Here is a 20619-nt window from a genome sequence, read left to right on the forward strand (position 1 = left end):
GCTCCCTATGTACAAGAATATAACTACTATAATACTGCCCTCTATGTACAAGAGTATAGCTACTATAATACTGCCCCCTAATTACAAAAATTTAACTACTATAATATTGTCCCCTATGTACAAGAATATAACTACTATAATATTGTCCCCTATGTACAAGAATATAACTACTATAATACTGACCCCCTATGTACAAGAATATAACTACTATAATACTGCCCCCTATGTACAAGAATATAACTACTATAATACTGCCCCCTATGTACAAGAATATAACCACTATAATACTGCCCCCTATGTACAAGAATATAACTACTATAATACTGCTCCTATGTACAAGAATATAACTACTATAATACTGCCCCCTGTGTACAAGGATATAACTACTATAATACTGCCCCCTATGTACAAGAATATAACTACTATAATACTGCCCCCTATGTACAAGAATATAACTACTATAATACTGCCCCCTATGTACAATAATATAACTACTATAATACTGCTCCCTATGTACAAGAATATAACTACTATAATACTGCCCCCTAATTACAAAAATTTAACTACTATAATATTGTCCCCTATGTACAAGAATATAACTACTATAATATTGTCCCCTATGTACAAGAATATAACTACTATAATATTGTCCCCCTATGTACAAGAATATAACTACTATAATACTGCCCCCTATGTACAAGAATATAACTACTATAATACTGCTCCCTATGTACAAGAATATAACTACTATAATACTGCCCCCTATGTACAAGAATATAACCACTATAATACTGCCCCCTATGTACAAGAATATAACTACTATAATACTGCTCCCTATGTTCAAGAATATAACTACTATAATACTGCCCCCTATGTACAAGAATATAACTACTATAATACTGCCCCCTATGTACAAGAATATAACTACTATAATACTGCCCCCTATGTACAAGAATATAACTACTATAATACTGCCCCCTATGTACAAGAATATAACTACTATAATACTGCCCCTATGTACAAGAATATACAGTATTAGGCTACAGTCACATGATGATGTGCCCGCTGTTACGTAGCAGGGTGGGCACACCGCGCCGGGGGGAGGAGGAGGTGGTGAACGCTGCTCACCCCGCCACTCTCCATAATAATATATTGTGCACGTCGCCGTATTACGGGGAAAAATAGGACATGTCTTATCTTTCTAGCCGCTACAAAACGGTCCCGCTCCCATACGGCACCGTGCGCCCATTGCCGTCTATGGGGGACGTGTATACGGCGTATATACGTCCCCCATGCGGTCGTGTGACTGTAGCCGTATATACAGAATATACACTATTTCATTAGTATTACAGTAGTTCTTATGATAAATTTTCTATATCCTTCTACCTATACGTTTCATTTGTGTTTCACTTTCTTGTCATGAATATTGTACACCATGTCTTGGTACACGGGGTAGTGAAGACGGCCCCTTTTATGTATATATGTATTATATATATTTAAAAACAGATCATTCTGCTAAATCATTCAGTTTGTGCTATTCACTATGTATTTTTGTGATAGTAGTTGCCCTTTAAGTGTAACTGCTCGTACACCTCAACAGCTAAACCAACATTGAAAGAATGGGGGCGGGGTTAGATGAATTCCCTCCCTTTTTTGGTAACTTCTTCCGGGTGTCTTACCTCTCAGCGAGGTCATAGGTCATGCTCCCCTCTGTATACAGTAGAATTTGAAGTCTTGGTTTCAATTAAGCTGTGAGTGAAGTGTGGCAGACGGCGGTGTACCGGGGCGGGGAGCCTCTTTGTGTAGAACATAAAATCAGATTCTAAAATTTCATGTTAAGTGCAGTGACTTTGCATAATGAATAGAGCCGTCATCGATCATCCTGACATTTACAAGACGCGGCTCACAGGCTACCTTATTAGTTTTCTTCCCTCAATTCTTGATTTATGCTCATTATGGTATCGGTAATGCCCGAGATGGAGGATTACATCTGGATATAGAACTCAAGCACTAAGTGGCCACTCGAATTTTACTCAAAAACAGATTACGACGGAAGGTCCATGCCTATAAAAACATCCAAAGCATGATGTGGACATAAAGTGTTTAACCCTTGGTAGATGTATGGATCTGGAGATTCACTTTTGGGGCCATGTTTACATTTTGAGAATTTATATGGACCCTCAAAGAAATATTACATAGCCCCTGTCCTCCTGAAGGCCTTGATACATGAATTAATAACGAAAAGGCGACCAGAAGATCTCATATCACAATCCACCATGTACCACAGAGCCAATCCCTGAGGTTGCTGTAGGGTCTTTCAAATTTGGGGATCTCAGCATAACCTGGCCTATACCCATTGCCAATGGGAAATCATTCTCTGAAGAGATTGTACAAATATCAAAAGCAACATACATCAGCAGATGTTGCTTCAACTTCTGCAACCAGGGGTGTAACTTTAGGGGGTGCAGAGGTTGCCGTTGCACCCGGGCCCAAGAGGCTTAGGGGGCCCTTATGGTGTCACTTTCCCATATGAGAAGACTAGTACTAGAAACCATACACTATAGTCGGGGGCCTGGCACAGACTTTGCACTGGGGCCCATCAGCTTCTAGTTACGCCACTGTCTACAACCATTAGGATCCTCCTCTTTCAAAAACATGAATCAGAAGTTGAGAAGCATCATGACTGAAGACCTGAACTTACAAAAACATTCAAAACTAGGTGTTAATGGAAAAAACTTAACCCTCTGAAGCTTCGCTTCTGGAGCCAAGTTAAAATGCTAAAAAATTTAAGACGCCACATGGACAAAAAATTCGGGTAAGAGCAGTATGAAGAATTTTTGATATATTATCGGTGATGGTCATACTGGAGGTCTTGATGGTCTACTCTACGGGCAATGATAATGCTTACCACAATGGATGGAAGAGCATGAACCTCAACCATAATGGCAATCCATGAATCTGCCGTAAGGGATCTCAAAAAGGGGCTGTCAACACTTGGCCTAAACCTATTCTAAGTGGGGTTTCACTTTTGTTGGCATTGCAAAAATATCAACACTATGGAAATCCCCTCAACTTCTACAGGTTCCTTCTTCAAAATGGGGGACCAGCATTTGTGTTCCGGCTTAGAGAAATTCAGTTGAGTACAAAAACATCATTACTAAAGGCCCGAGTCTATAAAACATTCAGACGATGGGTGGGATTGCACCTTATTTATCTGGGGGTAAGTTAATCGGAAGAAATTCATGTAACAGAGGTGAGAAGAGTTACCTCTGAGTGTTCTCCTGCAGGTCTTGGTCTATTGACACACTTAATGATATCCATTTTGGATGGGAGAACATGACCTTCAAGCATTGTTTCCCTTTATGAAGAACCTTCCAGCATCACTTGGCCTTAGTGGATGATGTGACTTTACACTCCGTTGCCAAATTATCTAAACCAGGATATGACATTATCATGGATGTTCTTCTTCCCAATGAGGAGGACTTGCATTTATTTTCTATGGGTGGGAAGATTGAGTTGAGCAGGACAGAAGTACAAAAACATCACAGCCATAAAAATCAACAGGGACATTTCTGGGACCACATATGATCAATAATGTTTTCCAACATCCCTAATTTACTCAGCTCAGGGCTAATGTTTTAGGCGAATTCACACTTCTGCAACCTTCTCTCAAGGTCAATGACCCTTCCTGACTTGGAGAATAAACTGGATGTCCTGTGAGTGGGATCTGACCTTCACTATTTTACTATTCCCCCCCCCCCCCCCCGAAAGATCAGTTGCATTAAGGGGCTGTGTTTCTCTTAGTGCAGGTATAGCTTGTATGGTGGCTACTAATGGCATGACAGTCATCCGTGGTCTCCTGTCCTTTCATCTCCTCAGACAGGAGAGTGGTCAAGGTAAGTACATAATAGACAGGACGTTTATCCCTTAGATCTGCTGTAGTTTTCAGTTTGGATTAACCCTTAATACAAGACAAAAATAACCAGGACAAGGAACTTAGTCCTTAAGATTCTGGCTCCAATACTCCAGGATCTGCTCTCTAATAATTCTAGTCCAGCAATTACTACAACTTAAGACTTAAGAAATCTCTTTGATCTAAAGAAATTTTATTTTTTTACGTTGACAAAAGCAATGGCCTAGAGGAGGAGGCTTTGGTTTTATTCCAGTAATTGGTGGTTTAGGAAATTCAATGTCCTAATTAAATTCAGGCTTCAATTTCCCAAAATAACTTGCTGACCGAGGTGGAGCAGGTTTATGCAAGTCCCCCGACCCACATCTGTATCTAACCTGTGCCAGCAAGGAAATACCTGGGGAGGGAAACCAGGCAAGTTATATGGGGTGGTGGGTATTTAGTCAGATTGTTAGTAGTGACTCCACCAGCAGAAAAGTAAGTGCAGCTCTGGGGTATAATACAGGATGTAACTCAGGATCAGTACAGGATAAGTAATGTCATGCATGTACACAGTGACTGCACCAGCAGCAGAATAGTGAGTGCAGCTCTGGAGTATAATACAGGATGTAACTCAGGATCAGTACAGGATAAGTAATGTCATGTATGTACACAGTGACTGCACCAGCAGAATAGTGAGTGCAGCTCTGGAGTATAATACAGGATGTAACTCAGGATCAGTACAGGATAAGTAATGTCATGTATGTACACAGTGACTGCACCAGCAGCAGAATAGTGAGTGCAGCTCTGGAGTATAATACAGGATGTAACTCAGGATCAGTACAGGATAAGTAATGTCATGTATGTACACAGTGACTGCACCAGCAGCAGAATAGTGAGTGCAGCTCTGGTGTATAATACAGGATGTAACTCAGGATCAGTACAGGATAAGTAATGTCATGTATGTACACAGTGACTGCACCAGCAGCAGAATAGTGAGTGCAGCTCTGGAGTATAATACAGGATGTAACTCAGGATTAGTACAGGATAAGTAATGTCATGTATGTACACAGTGACTGCACCAGCAGCAGAATAGTGAGTGCAGCTCTGGAGTATAATACAGGATGTAACTCAGGATCAGTACAGGATAAGTAATGTCATGCATGTACACAGTGACTGCACCAGCAGCAGAATAGTGAGTGCAGCTCTGGAGTATAATACAGGATGTAACTCAGGATCAGTACAGGATAAGTAATGTCATGTATGTACACAGTGACTGCACCAGCAGAATAGTGAGTGCAGCTCTGGAGTATAATACAGGATGTAACTCAGGATCAGTACAGGATAAGTAATGTCATGTATGTACACAGTGACTGCACCAGCAGCAGAATAGTGAGTGCAGCTCTGGAGTATAATACAGGATGTAACTCAGGATCAGTACAGGATAAGTAATGTCATGTATGTACACAGTGACTGCACCAGCAGCAGAATAGTGAGTGCAGCTCTGGCGAATAATGCAGGATGTAACTCAGGATCAGTACAGGATAAGTAATGTCATGTATGTACACAGTGACTGCACCAGCAGCAGAATAGTGAGTGCAGCTCTGGAGTATAATACAGGATGTAACTCAGGATCAGTACAGGATAAGTAATGTCATGTATGTACACAGTGACTGCACCAGCAGCAGAATAGTGAGTGCAGCTCTGGTGTATAATACAGGATGTAACTCAGGATCAGTACAGGATAACTAATGTCATGTATGTACACAGTGACTGCACCAGCAGCAGAATAGTGAGTGAAGCTCTGGAGTATATGAACAGGTTGTTGCCCTGAAAACGTATGGATTATTTAATTTGCATTTTAGACATTTTTCACATTTTACAATTTTTGCAATAAAAAAATAACACTAAAGATTCTGCCTCTTTATTAAATTACTTTTATTCTCTCATCACTATAATATTTTTATTTGCATTTTTTCACTTTTTTGTTACAAAATAACATCTCTAAGTTTTTCCATTTTTTCTTCAGTTTTTTTTTTACATTTTTTTTTTTTACAAGACACAGAATAACCAGTAAAGGGATAACCGGTAAACACTTCTATCTACACAGTCCCCGTCCCATGGAGATGTCTTCCTGGAAGCTCAGACTCGTTTGTAACCGGATCCATCTGCCATAAATCAGAGGATCGGCGGCGCAGCACTCACTGCCCCCGGTGGTGGTGGAGAAACCCTGCGGCTTTAATTCAGTAATTCTGCAAGGAGAAGGAGGGCAGTGACCGATTTTTCCTCGGTCGATTATTGACCACAGGCTGGGGAAATAGAAGACTGACAAATACTGTATAGTAAGAGGGGGGAGCGGACCCTGGGGACACATATTTCACTCCCCGGCCTCACTAGCAACCTGGAAAGTGCAACATTTAGCAGCGCAGCTGCACTCCTCCTCCTGAAAGGGCAACTCTGGAGACAAATGAACAAAAATAAGTTGTGAAATATTCCAAAACCAAAAAGTTTCAAAAATAGAATCTTTCTAAATACATTTTATTCCATGATTCGCTCTCATAATGCCCTACAATGCAGCTCATCGAGGGAGGAGCTTCGTCTCATCGTCCCTGCTATGGGAAAGGGAAATGACAACCGTTCCGTGCATATTTTTGATGGTGAATTTTGGATGTCCCTTTCCAAGCTCCGAAACCTTTGCCTTAAGAATCTTTAACTACTAAAATAAAGTTCCCTTGTGTGCAAGAATAAGTGTATTTGTATGTGAATGGAGTTGCCCTTTAAGGATGACTACAGCAACATGTTAATAAGGGAGAGAATGCAACAATGTATTAGGTCAAACCTTATTATATTGGTGGGACTGGTTGACCATCTAATGTCTATGGAGCCCTCTCCCGACTCTTCAGCACTGGCAGATGTGAGCGGCAAACAAGGATCGGGCAGGTGCATTTTGACATTCCCGATCCTTCTGTTGCCAAGAGAGATAACCCATCGTCTACGAAAACACACATACCCAGCCAAGTTGAGAGAATACATGTAAGGGAAGGAATAGTTGTTGTTAGAAGGAGCCTCATCCATGTATAGGGCCAGGTGAAAATTGAGGGTCTCCATTTTGCCCAATGTGGCCCGGGATTATAAAAACATGGAGGAATTTTTCCAGAAATCCCACTACACCTGTCCTCAGGTGTTGGGCATCTCAGCCTCATTAAATAGAGCCAACTGCAATACCCCTTCTAACCTGTAGAGAGGTGAGGCGCTGTTTCTGGGAAAAGGCAGCCATGGTTTTTCCAATCTCGTTATTTGTTTTAAAAAATTTTTTTAAAAGTGTGAAGACCAGGGGGTGAAATATGTCACAAGAGTTTTCATAAATATCAAATTATTCCTCTTGGCCAAATCAAGATTTCCTAAGCCGGATCCTCGTTGGTCTTTGCGGCAAACCAGTTACAAAGGAGTCTGAATCGACTCTAAACCTTGACACATTCATTCCCAACATAACCGGTGTCAGTTAAATAAAAAGTAAAAAAAAATCATATAAATTAAAAAAAAAAATAACAATTAACCACGCCCTGGCCAATGGAATTGCATTTTGCTTGGCCAAGGTCCATGAAGATTGTAGCTGAACAACAGGGAAGAACAGTCTGGATGATTCGCCAATGAAATGTACAGAACATTCAATGACTGATGGATGAGATGATGTTCCTTGAAGGTTGCCTTCCGATACGTAAGTGCTGGCAGACATTTTTTTACTGGCTAAGAACCAACGACTTTATGAAGGGGATGGTCCTTGTTTCCCAGACCTCAAAATGGCCACCTCTTGTTAACATAACAAGCCACCAAAAAAAAAAAAAACACTCAAAAAAAAGAAGAAATTAAATAAAAAAAAACTTAGACCATCGGTCATGTCAAGATCATGGTCCCGTAGCTACGTCTACACTGAGAGCCCCATAAACACTTTGTGTCCCTGGTGAGCGTTGACATAGTCCTGCTGTCTTCCACAGGCACAACAAATTTTTAGTTGTCATTGGGTCCTAAACCCAAATTCATGATGTTCTGAAAAAAAATATATAAAACCAAAAAAAAAAAAAAATGGACACTCCCCAAATAAACCATTGGTCATGTGAAGATTATTGTCCCGAAGTCAGGACTACACCGGGACTAAACACTTTGTGTCCAGTGTGAAAGTGGACATAGTCCTGCTGTCCTCTACAGGCCCAAACTTTTTTTTTTAGCTATTATTGGGTACCAAACCCATTTCACAATGTTCCAAAAAATTTAAAAAAAAAACATAACACACAGAAAGCTGAGCCATCTCAAGTCTCATCCAAACCTATTGGTGGGGGGGAGGGGAAATACTATCAACTGTATTCGAAATGTAACACAAGCAACACATTGGGGGGACAGAGAATCCATGAATCCATTCTCCCGCATACTGTATCATGACTCAAATTAAATGGATATGAACAGTTTTGGTTAAAATCAAGGCAAGTTTCAGTTCTCGTAAAATCAGATCTGAAGAGAGATTTTTTTTTTTTTTTTTGTCCACTTTTTCCTCTTCTTTGAAGGCGCGTTGATCCCTGTTTCTGGAGTTGAGATGATCATAAAAACTTTCAGCCCAGACATCCAATTTAAAAAAAACAAAAAAAACTTTTCATGATTTTGTATTCCGCGATTTAGACAGACAACCTGTCGACGTAACATTTCAACACTCCTCCTTCGAAGTTCCTCCCGAGGGAAAACTAAAAAGAAAAAAAATTCACTGTGATCACGCTACAGCAAAAAATACCGTCTGCTCGCTTCCAACAACGTGTGAAGGCCAACTTGATTAAAAAATAAAAAGCAAAAATAAAAAAGTTGCAATATATTTTTCTCTTTTTAAGATTTAACCGCAAGACTGCATCTGTTTTTTTTTCCAGGTCCGTTTTTTTAAACTTTTTTTTAAGGTTTTATTATATTTTTTAGGATATTTTGGACATTTTTTTTTTTTTTTTACAAAAAAGGCTTGATTACAACACAGTTCGGGTATGCGGCCACCACAGTAGCTGTCTTTGGCAAGAAGTCAACACAATGACCGTCTATGTCACCTTCTGCCCATTTCACTCTGTCTCATAAAATGGATGTTGTTAGCGCTGTCCGACAATTCTGCATATTGCTCCACGGAAATCACGTAGTAGCCGTCGTAGCCCTGAACCCGACCCGTGCTCAGTAATTGTTGTTTTTCTCCTTCTGTCCATGCTCGGAGACCCTCCTCACCATCCCGAAGTCTCTGTTGCTCTTTGAGCCATGCCTGAGACACTGCCTTTAGTCTGGCCAGGTCCAGGACACGGACCTTCTCCTCGTCCAGGGTGGTCCCGTAACGAGTGTTGAGGCACAAGGTGCCATATTGTAACTGGATGTCTGTATAACGTCTAGTCCTTGTCCCCAGAATCGTATTGATCTGAGATACAGTAACATTGACCCCGTTTTCCAAGGTTCTTCTGCCACCGCTGAGCCCTAAAATAGACAGGTCATTCTCTGGGGGTCCTTGCTTGATAAAGTAATGAGTGTCAACACCGTCAACGGTGAAATGTAGGTTCTCCAAATACTGAGCGTTGTTCAAAATGGCAGCAATGCGTCTCCCGTCCTCGTTGGCGACACTAATGATGTCGGTGGTGACACGGCCATCTTTCATTGCAAACTTCACCCCTTTTCCAAAGATGGATCCCATGGTGGCAAATTTCTTACTGCCCTTTTCTGAGTGACAGCCGGCGATGGGGGAGTTGTAGACAGGATCGAACCTTTCCAGGGTGACAAAGGCTTGCAGCTGCTTCTGAACCTCACATTGGACGCCCAAGATTGACTGGAAGACGAAAGACATAAAATTAATTTGTTTTGAATTTCTTTTTAGAAGTTTTATATTTTAGTTATTAGACTGAAAACAGTACAGACCACAAAAACCAGAATGGAGTAACACTTCAAAGCAACTTTAGTTGAATAGCAGCTATCTAATGCATTAGTCCCCCCCCCACTTTTTTGTATAGATTAGAATAAAAAAAAGACCCTCCCTACAGTGGTCTGGAAAATCGTAGTCAGCGTAGTCAGATATGGCTAAAAACAGGAAATAACAATGTACCTGTACAGCAATTAGAGAAATAATGAACATTAAATGGGTAATAACAGAGCTACTTTCTTTTGGTAACAGCCCCCCCTATGATTAACATCCCTTCTAGGTTTACGGTCAGGGTAACACAGTAACTAAAAAAGTGACCCAGAATCCTCTAGGCATTTATAACTCCTCTCTGTAGGTGGGCTCCCGGATGGAGGGGGGTCTTCCAATTCCTTCAGACTTTCTGTTTCTCGTCTGCTTTAACTAGAAGTTTTGGATGATTGATCCGCCGTCTTTTTAGTTACAAAAACATCAAGCTGAGTGTCAGGTTATTGAAGAGCAGCTGAAAATGACTCGCAGCAGAGTGATGAAAGCTTTCCTGCCTGGAAAGGTCAGTGAGTGTGCCGAGTAATCAGCTACAACGAGGACTGACCGAGAAATTCTCACTGAATTATTTTGGTTTATTTTTTTTTTTCTAAACGCCCATATGGTGCTTAAATTAAAGAGACAACGGCCTTCAGATTTATCCATGTAGTTCTCTCCCGGCCAATCAGAGGAGCCAAGAGTGGCCGCATGACTTCATGCAAATGTCATGAGAGTCAGTTGCTGGGGTGCACCCCATTTAGCCCTTAGTTTAGGGTTACAGTAAACCTCAGACTTCACGTCTTCATGCTGAAAATAGGCTGAAAATCTTGAGCACCGGTCCCCAAAAACAAGACGAACCACCAAAAATATAGGCAGCCATGTTGCTCCTATAATATAGCAGCTAAAGTCCCCCAAAAATATTGGCTGATAAAATACAGGCAGTCACACCCCACTAACAGAAAGGCTATTCTATAAGTTTATAAGTCGCACTTGCTTCGATAGGACCCTGCTGCCCCTCCCCTAATCGAACGTGAACCGATCCTGGTGTCAGGATCACATTAAGAAGTATAGAAGACGACCGTACCATTTAGTAAGCGCCCTCCCAGCTCATATTTTTGCATTTCGGATATCCCTGTGAGTCGGCCGGGGTCTTTGTACACATAGTTAGTCGCGGCGCTCTGACTAATGGACGCCCTTGGACATACATAATTGATTGCATCACAAATTAAAAAGTCATTTAGCCGTAACCACTTGAAAGTGTAAAATCCATTACTTGTCGATGCGGGCGCGTGGTGTGAAATCTCACAGAGAAAGTGTTTTAACCGGGGACCTTGGAGACCACAGAGGCAGAATAGACGCTACAACAGAAGGAGAGGAGGGGGAGGGGGTGAGCACCGCCTACCCAGATCTTCACATCTTCCTGCTTTTAGAAAGTTTGTGACCTTTCACTTTTCGAGACTTTACTTTCCTGGAATCTCGACAGTTTTATTTCACAAAAACAGTGAGCAAAATATTGACAAGTACCGAAAAATGCAGGACCTCTCTTGGTCAAACATTGGTCTCTTTGGCACCTGGAGACATCACTCGGGACCGGGAGGAAGTGACACCCTAAGTGGCCGATCAGCGTTCTGAGGTCACTGATTGGTTCAAGCTGGGCCGGATGTGTCGAAGACTGGCAGATTGCTGCGAAAGTACCATAGACCAGAAGACCTCCCCCAACGCTGGAACTGAGAGCAAGAGCCAGAGCTATAAAATTAAGGCTGGAAGAATAATAAAACTGCATCCAGCTCTGGATGTAAAGCCACTCCTGGTCTCTACTGCACTTATCGTCCTATGCATCACCTAACAACAGAGGAAGCTCAGCCAATCAACAGCTGGAGCCATGAGCCGCCTGAGCTCCTGATTGGATGATTTCCTCCTCTAGTATTCTCTGTGGTGTCGGGGTGGGGACCGGAAGCATAGAGGTCAGCATTATATTAGTGGCCCCCAGGAGACCCATTTTAGTTTTTACTTAGTTTCAGCCTTTAAAATATCCTAATACTGTGCTCCAAATTCCCTGCCTAGACATAGAGTAAAATGATACAATTCTCACTGTCTGTAGCCACCTCTAGGGGGAGCCGTTTACATATTAAATATACATTGAGTTCTATAGTGGTGGAGCAGTCTTCCTGACTGATCTCACCTTGGGGTTAAATATTATTTTCCCTGTATTACACCACATCACACAAATATTTTCTGTAGAGACCCTGAACTAGCGGTGAGGGGGCAACCTGTTACCAGATATGTCATACATTTCAGATAGGTGAGAGTCCTACCTCTATGGGTGATGTGAGACAACGCATCCAGGCAGAAAAATGAATGTATTGGTCATTGAGATTTAGGGAACCAGTCACGTTGTCTCTTCAATATCTGCTGTAACCCTTACCTTGCTATTGTCCCATTCCTGGGTCTTCATCTGAGTATTGATCAATTCATAGGTTGGCTCCATGGCATCAGTGTCCGGCCGGGGATAACCAGGGATCACATTGTGGAGCTGGAAACCGAAAGTGAGCAGCCAACTGTTGACATCTGGTGCAAAGAGCAGACAAGGAGATATTGGTGATCCTTAAATCCTTGAGTACACGTGCAAAAACTATGTAATCATTGTAGTTACAAGTCTTAAAGGGGTATTCCAGGATTCTGCTAAGATCAACCGTCATGCAGTGATTGCCTTTTTCTTTCTATGCCCATTATGTCATGCCTATGGATCACATGACCTATTAGAGCTGCAATTCCTAAAACAGCCACTATCCTATGTGTGGAGCTGTGCTTGGTAAGTGAAGGTGTCAGACGCGGATCTCCTCATCATTTCTTAGTTATTGTTAGGATAGATGATCCCTTGAGGTGGCCGTGTAAATGTATATACAAGACAACATCTATCTAAGGTGCCTACAACCCAAGGATATAGAATTATCCCTACGAATTATTGGAGCTAAGTTGACAGTGACATAGTAACAGTTTTAGCTTTTCGGTAACATGACAAAGAGTGGGGACATATCAGGTAGTCACCAACGCATACTTTCACTTTAGATAGAAGTTAAGAAGAAAAGATATAGCTGGAAATCAGTACAAGATACACAGCCTGACAGATTAGGGAAAAGTGGACGAGCCCTTTAAGTCTATGGTCTATATTATTGGTTCATTGTACTTGATAATATTGCAGTAGAGGTTGTAATGGAGCATATGTGAGAGCAGGCAGCAGTAGCATCTGCAATGTATATGGATGGTTAGTCTCAACTACATCCCAGATTCTTCAGAACATTTTCTTCACCCAACAATGGAGTAATAATCAATCACATCCTGAGCCGCCTCTTATTACCGCCCTTGAAAAGGGAACCAAAGAGGCCAAGGTCATGTGGTCAACATCGTCTTGGCAAAGGTACAAATGGATATATAATGGACAATGTCATACAGAATTAATTGGCAACAGTCTAGAGGTCAGTAATTGGTACTGCAATTTTTGGGATACCATAAATGGGGTATGCCAGACGCGGGAAAAGTTTTTCAGGCTCATATATCTGCATATTTTATAGTCTCAAAACTTACACAAGGAATGATTTGCCACACATTTCTAAAATGTGGACATTACTAGATGGACATCTTTCAAATGAACGATAAAGTCAAGTTTCTCCACAAGTGGAGCTTGTTTCTTATAATTTATCAGGTGGGATGAGGCGAAGGTTCTTGAGAACTTGGCTCAGTGTCAATCTGGGGCCCCTTGGCCATACCACATAAAATTATTCTGAAGCTTCATCAACCCCTAATACAAAGACCCTGAAGAGGGTTGTCTTCTGCTGGACCTAAAGGTTCTGGTATTGAGTCAGGGCCTTAACCCACCGGAGGTCCTTCTGACAATGTGGTTGACTAGTCCAACACTGTCTTGACTTTTTTAGATAGCCAGAAGGACAGCAATACTATCACCACACAGGTCAATGTCCAAACTCTTGAAGACAACACTGCTGTTTTAGTCGTATCTTAACCCAGTACGATAAAAATAAGTACCTGTTCTTGGACTTACCAGTCATATAGCATTTTGTATCCTGGGACCGGCTTACAGGGTTGTTGTTTTTGAACATGTACAGGTTGAAGGGCATTATGTTGGTGGTGGTAAGCTGCTTCCATATATCATGGTCAGGACTGGTCCATCGTCCGGCTAGAACATCATATTCCCGACGACCCATGTGGATAAGCTTTGTAAGAGGGTCAAAGAGTCCACCATGGTATCCTACAATAAGCTGAAAATTAGGATTGGAGTCCATGTAGATTTCACCATAGGCAGTGTAAAGAATTTGTTTGATCATAAGTCCGGAACCAGTGAAGACTGCCATAGGAGTACCGATGTTGTCACAAGCAATGTAAAACTCATCTCCACTGCTCAACTCCATCGCGAAGAGATGGCCCTGTAGGTCATAATATAGCGAGGCTATCTCTGAACTGGAATGGTTGTAGAAATGAGTGATCCTGGTGGGGTTGGCAAGGTCAGCATAGAAGAACTGTAAATGTTGACCATTGTTGGTCTTTCGGGAAATTCTTCTTCCAAGACCATCATACCGATACTTCACACTCCAGCCACTGACTTTACTGTAAGCTTTCACTAGAAGACCGGCAGAGCTGTACTCAAATATATCATTCCCTCTCTGTTTGAGGAAGCCATCTTCATCCATCCGATACTGAACATCCCCAAGCCTGGTTATCCGATCCCTCAGATCATATCTCAGAGGCATGAGGCGAATGCTGTTTCCTGGATTCAGTAAATGTAAATTTCCATTTAGGTCATAATTGTATCTCCATTGTTGTTTGTCGTTGACAAATACCGTCTGCAGCTGCCCATCGTTATCATATTCGTAGGTGTACCTGGTAGAGTTTGCATAAGGTCCGACCTTCAGCTCCTTCTTCACCACTCGACCCATGTTGTCATATTGTATCATCATCCAAAACATCATTGATCTAAATATTTCATACTGCAATTCCCGTACTCGCCCGTAGGTGTCAAATTGCTTGGTATGTGTCATGACTGCCGTGGTAATGATCTGGTTGATATTATAATAGATAACTCCAAATTTACCAAATTGCTCAGTTTTTCCCGACACATCATCGTACCTGTACAAGTCAATGGGAAGAGGTGTCTCATTGATAACGGCCTGCATACTGGTGACCCGGAAACTGTTGTCATAGTTATAGTCAAACCTGGCATTGACCATTCCTTCCTCTGTAAATCTAAAGATCTGCCGGTCTATCAGTGGTCCTATCTGCCGGTAGCGGATTGTGCATGTAAATCCATCATTTTGCAAGTTGACCGTCTTCAGCATACCGGCTGTTTCATCATACGTGAACGCTATCTTGGTGGTGTCATACAAGATCTCGGCAAGTTTTGAGAGTTTTCCATATTTGTAGATCACCCGTCTCCCGGTGCCCAAGTACAGAGTTTGCAGCAATTGCCCTTCCTCTGAGAAATCCTGAATAACGGAGGCATTGCCCTCGGGGGGTCGGTAAATATTTCGATAATATCCAATAGAACGGATGGTCTCCAACGTTTGGCGAGCGACATTCGGCATGGTGACTGAAGACAGGCGATTGTTCTTGTCAAATTCAAAAATGTACTGTCTCTGGCTATGAAGAAGTAGGACCATGGACTGAAAAACATAAAGACAAGGGTAAGTAAAGTAAAGTAAAGTAGAGTTATTCTGCTGCTTAATTCATGGGTCAGAAAATCAATAAAGTTAAAATATAAGAAATTTTAAAGAAAAAAATTTTAAAACTTGAAATAAAAAAAAAAATAAATGTATTTTTTCATGAAGTTCTAGTTTCAATAGAATGACCATCACTTTATATAACGGTAACCCCACAATCCATTGAAATTCTAAACTAAAGGCCACATACCTTTTCTAGGTAGGTATAGGTCCACGACTTCCCATCAGCGAAGGTCCTGGATGTGATTCTCCCGGTTTGGTCATACTCCATTCTTTCAGACATGGTGCCTCTCTGAATTCCCGCCACGTGGCCCCCAGGAGAATAAGTGACGTTAACCCCATTTAGGCCATTAGATGGAGACCACAGACTGGGTCTGCCGGCCTGGTCATACAGGATCCTTAGGGTGAACTTCCGGTGGTCATCATTGATTTTCTCTGTCCTCGTGACGCGATCGAAATCCAGAGAGAGAAGGTTTCTATTGTGAACCTGTAGAAATATTTAAATATTTGTTGGCGTATACGTGACCACTCCTATCTGGTGTGACCCAGATTTGTCTTACTAACAGATACCTTGGCCAATATAACCCACAACATTGCCTATTTCAGGGCCTCCAGATATTCATAACAGTACGCAATTATTCAATAGAACCACAATAATCAGTCAAAAAATATAATTTACCCTCAGACGGCGTCCAAAAACCGTGACCTGTCCCCGGGCCTGCTCCTTGCGCTGTCTCCACTCCACAAGATTGAGCCCATTGTCTATAGGCAAAGTGACATTCCGTTTTCCAACAGTTGGGTTCACTGTTCCGGCGAGAAGATGAGGTTCTGTCTGAAGGGCAACCTCCATGCCATTGGCCAGAATGAGCCTTAGGGACCCGTCTGCCCCAATGTAATAGCTGTTCCTCACTTGATCTAAAAATAGAAATAAAATTATTTGGTTTTTTTGTTGTTTTTTTCTGGGTGTGTAGGGCAAGGTCTATTTGGATTTGCCAGGCAAGGTCCACCAAGGTTGGCTAGGCGCTGGATTAACAAGGGTTGGTCAAGAGGGGTCCACCAAGGCTGGTTGGCCAAGCTGGGTCCACCGTGTGGGTCAAACCAGGTCCACCAGGTTGGTCAAGCCGGAACCACCAGAGTAGGTCATGTAAGGTCGACAAACTACTGTCGGTTTTGTTAGGGTCTGGGCATAACTTACCTTGCAGCAGTGTGTAGAAAGCTCCAGATGCTGACAGGTTGGTAGTAATGGTTACATCTTCCTTATTTGATGTCTCCACCTGGACATGGACTGAACTGTCTGTGTCACTGCGGAAGCTACTGACCAAACCCGTGGGGAAGGTGACATTGGTCAAACGTCCAAAACTGTCAAACCTGGAAAAAAAAATAAAAAATTTTAAACCTCTTTGTAGTTCATGAATAAAATGTCAGGAGTACAATGAAGACTGACGAAGCAAAAAAAAAGATGGGACTATGATAAGTAGCTCTGAATATTTGGGGACATACTGGGTCTTAGTGGTAGTTCCTAAGTTTTAAGGGCATTTGCCAAGATTAGCTCCTCCCTAGAAGCACTTCCCAGCTTATTTGAATATTGGAATAAAGATGATTTTTCTTCAATAAAGGACCACAGATGTATCTTTCTTTAGGTTTCCAAAGTTCCAACCAAGTTCTGGGGGGTCTCTTGGGGTCTGGGGGTCTGCATATCCTGCTGACAAGCATCAATTTGGGCATTTTGTCCAAATATCGCTCTATGTTGGAGTATTGACGGAAGAATAAAAACTTTTTTCAAAATATATTAATGCACGTAATAAATATAAAAAGTCATAATGCACAGAATAAAATAAAAACTACTCACTGCTAATTAATGAAAAAAAACCCTTAAAATTTATGTAAAAAATACATGCAAAAAAAAATGGTAAAATAAGATAAAGAAACAAAAACAAACAAAACCCACAATAGCCGTCAGATTTGTCTTCCATTATGTTCGGCAGCAGATGCGCATCTATTACATATGTCGTCTTTTTTTTTTTTTTTTTAAACTAGGTTATAATGTAAACACTATTTGCATTTTTACTAAGTGGGACGAGAAGAAAAATGTGTAAATTGTTCTAATAATAACCGGAGCCGCCGCAGATCATCAGTGTTAGCGGCTCCTGACAATCCTGCAGCATATTGCAGGTGCTGTGTACAGCAATGTAGCAGAACATATTGCACGGAGAGTCTAAAATCTAGGACAGGGAAAGATAATAACAGTAACAAGTGCATTTCCCTGGAAACATTTGATAAAATCCCCTTCTTTGAACCCAAAGAACCCTGGCCAGGACAGGCTACTCTTCAAGATATGGGGGATAGGACCTGGCAATGCTGGTTATGACCCGGAGATGATTACTAGCTGGACAACAACCCAAAGTTGACCCAGTTAACGATTCATAGACCTGGAAAAGTAGGGAACCATGAGTTCGAGGATCTTCAGATCTAGGGTTTTGACCATGGTTAGCAATCTCCATGGGGTAGGAGGACAACCTCTTACAGCCATCCTTCTAAACCCTTCATACGCCAAGAACATCTGGACACAGCTGTGAATCTCAAAGGGGTGTGAAGATTGCCAAATATGTCTGGCTGAACCCTCCACAGAATAGGAGAAGTTGGGGACCACATGCTGAAATTTTTGGTACCTTCTAGGACAGTGATGGCGAACCTTTTTGAGACCGAGTGCCCAAACTACAGCCAAATTCCATGTATTTACCGTGAAGTGCCAACATGGCATTTTAATTAGAAACTTATTGCTACCTGTTCTTTCACATCTTTCAATTGTATTAGCCTTTCCTCTCTGTAGAGGAAGAATGGTTGGTCCAGCAGGAGGACCTCCAAAGATATTGCAGTTTTTTCACCAGTTCTCACTTTTCCTGCAGTTCCAAACAGCCAATCAAGTGTCTCTGTAAAATAGCGCTGAGAGAAGCATTTCTTAAGTTGCCTGGGACTACAACAAGATTTGGTGGTTTTGGTCCTATTTGGTGAACTCTGTCCTGGGGTGATGGCCCGAGTGCCCACAGAAATGGCTCTGAGTGCCACCTCTGGCACCCGTGCCTTAGGTTCGCCACCACTGTTCTAGGACCTCCTAAATGGGCATGGCTGGATATCTAATAGGGGTAGGTGACGGAATCTGGGACTCATCCTACTAAACCCTCCAGTGACCAGGAAAATCCAAGATTTCATGATGAATTAATCCAAAAAGTCTGGGATTTGCCAAAATCCAGGGAAAATTAAAAATTCATTTGGCATCTTGATACACTCATATCAGTAGCGCAGCATCCACCAGTGTTGTATGACCAGGGGAACAACTGTTCTTGATTCTTTTAGATAATTTTTAGAATTCACTTACCATTCTCTGAAACAATGGGGAGGATATTCTCCCTCTGCTATAAACACAACCCCCCCCCCCCCCCCCAATCTAATTCCTGGCCTTACATGCCTCCTGTCAATTGTCACTGGAAATAGCCTTGAATGGAAAACTCTGACCCCGCGTGTTTGTAGCCAATTTAAAATTGGCAGAATTACATCTGAAAGCGTCTCTTTCTCTCCCGCCGGCTCGATAATTTATGTCGCCACGCTCTAAGTCTTTAACTTAAGACCAAAAAATATTCTCTTCCCACAAGAGAAGTACGATAATCCTTCACGCCGGCGATTTATGGCCGTGGAGTGTGAAGCAGATTTCCAATTCCTATAACATGGTTGGAAGGCGTTTGACCCACAAGGATTTAGTTAAAGAACAATTCTATCCAAAATCAAAAACATCCTCGGCTGTATGAGGGTGACAACTAAGGAATTTGGGGTTAATAAAGGCGAAGGGTCATTTTATTTAGGATCCTTATCTCATGGGCAGAAGTTAAAGGAGTTACAAAGCGTGAACATTGATACTTCTAGCTTAGAGATGTTACCAATGGACCAGGTAGGACACCTCATGCTGTGGACCCATTTAGCAAACCCAAGATAATAGAACCCTCTATAAGAAAATGTAATATAAGTAATGGAGTACAAATTTGTAGAACATGACAGAAGAAGATGATTTGAGATTGAGGACCACAAAAAGAGGTTTATACTCACTCATAGAATGTTGTCCAGCCATTCTCGTTGCTTTTGGTGGCCAGTAGACCCGAATTTCCATGATAGGTCATCATGGCCAACTCATTACCCTGTTCTGACACACTCTTAAGAGCACTGTTGGTACCAATGGTCAACCAGAAGACCTGTCCATCAGGTACCACCAACCACAGTGGCATACCGGTGGAATCGCGTCGTATGTTGAGCGTATTCCCATTGTTATCAGTGATGAGGGTAAGATCTCCGTCCGCAGTGTAGGTAAAGTTGTAGAGATAATCACCGGTGGTTAGGCTCTGTGTGTAGAGGTGTCGGCCAGTTGTGTCAAATAAGTACAATTCCTGGTCAATGGGAGAAGACACCTCATACATGTTCTGACTGTTGAGGAAGGGTTTATTGGTACGGATGAAGCGTATCCTGATATTTCCAAGGTCGGCAACATACAAGTCCCCATCGGCACACACAGCAAGTGATGATGGGGAATTCAGCTTTGCATCTTTTGCATATCCGTCATCTCCAGAGAAACATTCACAGCTGGCATCATTTTTACAATCGCAACCACTTGGAGCTCCGGCCACCAAGGAGATCTCACCATTGGTGGTGACCTGCCTGATCCTGTTAATTTTCTTATCATCAGTTTCGGCAATGTATAAAATACCATTATGAGATACGGCCAAAGCAGTGGCGGCTTCCAGAGTGGCATGAACAGCTACTTTGCTGAGGAGGAAGTGGTCGATGCCAGGAACTTGGCAATGCATTGGTCTTCCTGCCACAACGCGCACCTGATGATTCTCTGAGATCTGCAACACCACATTGTTGTCGAGGACGTAGAGCGAGTTGTCCATTGGGTTTACCGCTAAATCAGTTGGCCATTCCAAACGGACCTAGGAAGAAAAAGCAAAAACTGAGTAACCATGCAAGACACAAAGGCCCACATTTATTACGCTTTTTGCCCGGTATTCTGG

General features: G+C 42.1%; 1 protein-coding gene and 1 long non-coding RNA gene across 9 annotated transcripts in view; one reads left to right on the forward strand and one right to left on the reverse strand.

The window, feature by feature from the left end:
- Positions 1 to 20619, forward strand: part of LOC140117354 (uncharacterized) — a 124850-nt gene that overhangs the window by 77768 nt on the left and 26463 nt on the right. The gene's annotated exons all lie outside the window — the stretch shown is intronic.
- TENM4 (teneurin transmembrane protein 4) overlaps positions 5813 to 20619 on the reverse strand; it is a 907493-nt gene continuing 892686 nt past the window's right edge. For all 8 annotated transcript variants that reach the window (XM_072133988.1, XM_072133989.1, XM_072133990.1 and 5 more), the window contains 7 exons: positions 19661 to 20538; positions 16758 to 16930; positions 16242 to 16477; positions 15753 to 16049; positions 13891 to 15505; positions 12259 to 12401; positions 5813 to 9722 (listed from right to left, as the gene is read on the reverse strand). In XM_072133988.1, the coding sequence (XP_071990089.1) occupies positions 8964 to 9722; positions 12259 to 12401; positions 13891 to 15505; positions 15753 to 16049; positions 16242 to 16477; positions 16758 to 16930; positions 19661 to 20538 (4101 nt within the window). In that variant the 3' untranslated portion in view covers positions 5813 to 8963. The remainder of the gene's footprint in view (positions 9723 to 12258; positions 12402 to 13890; positions 15506 to 15752; positions 16050 to 16241; positions 16478 to 16757; positions 16931 to 19660; positions 20539 to 20619) is intronic.

This window comes from Engystomops pustulosus, chromosome 2 (assembly GCF_040894005.1).
Source record: "Engystomops pustulosus chromosome 2, aEngPut4.maternal, whole genome shotgun sequence".
Lineage (NCBI taxonomy): Eukaryota > Metazoa > Chordata > Amphibia > Anura > Leptodactylidae > Engystomops > Engystomops pustulosus.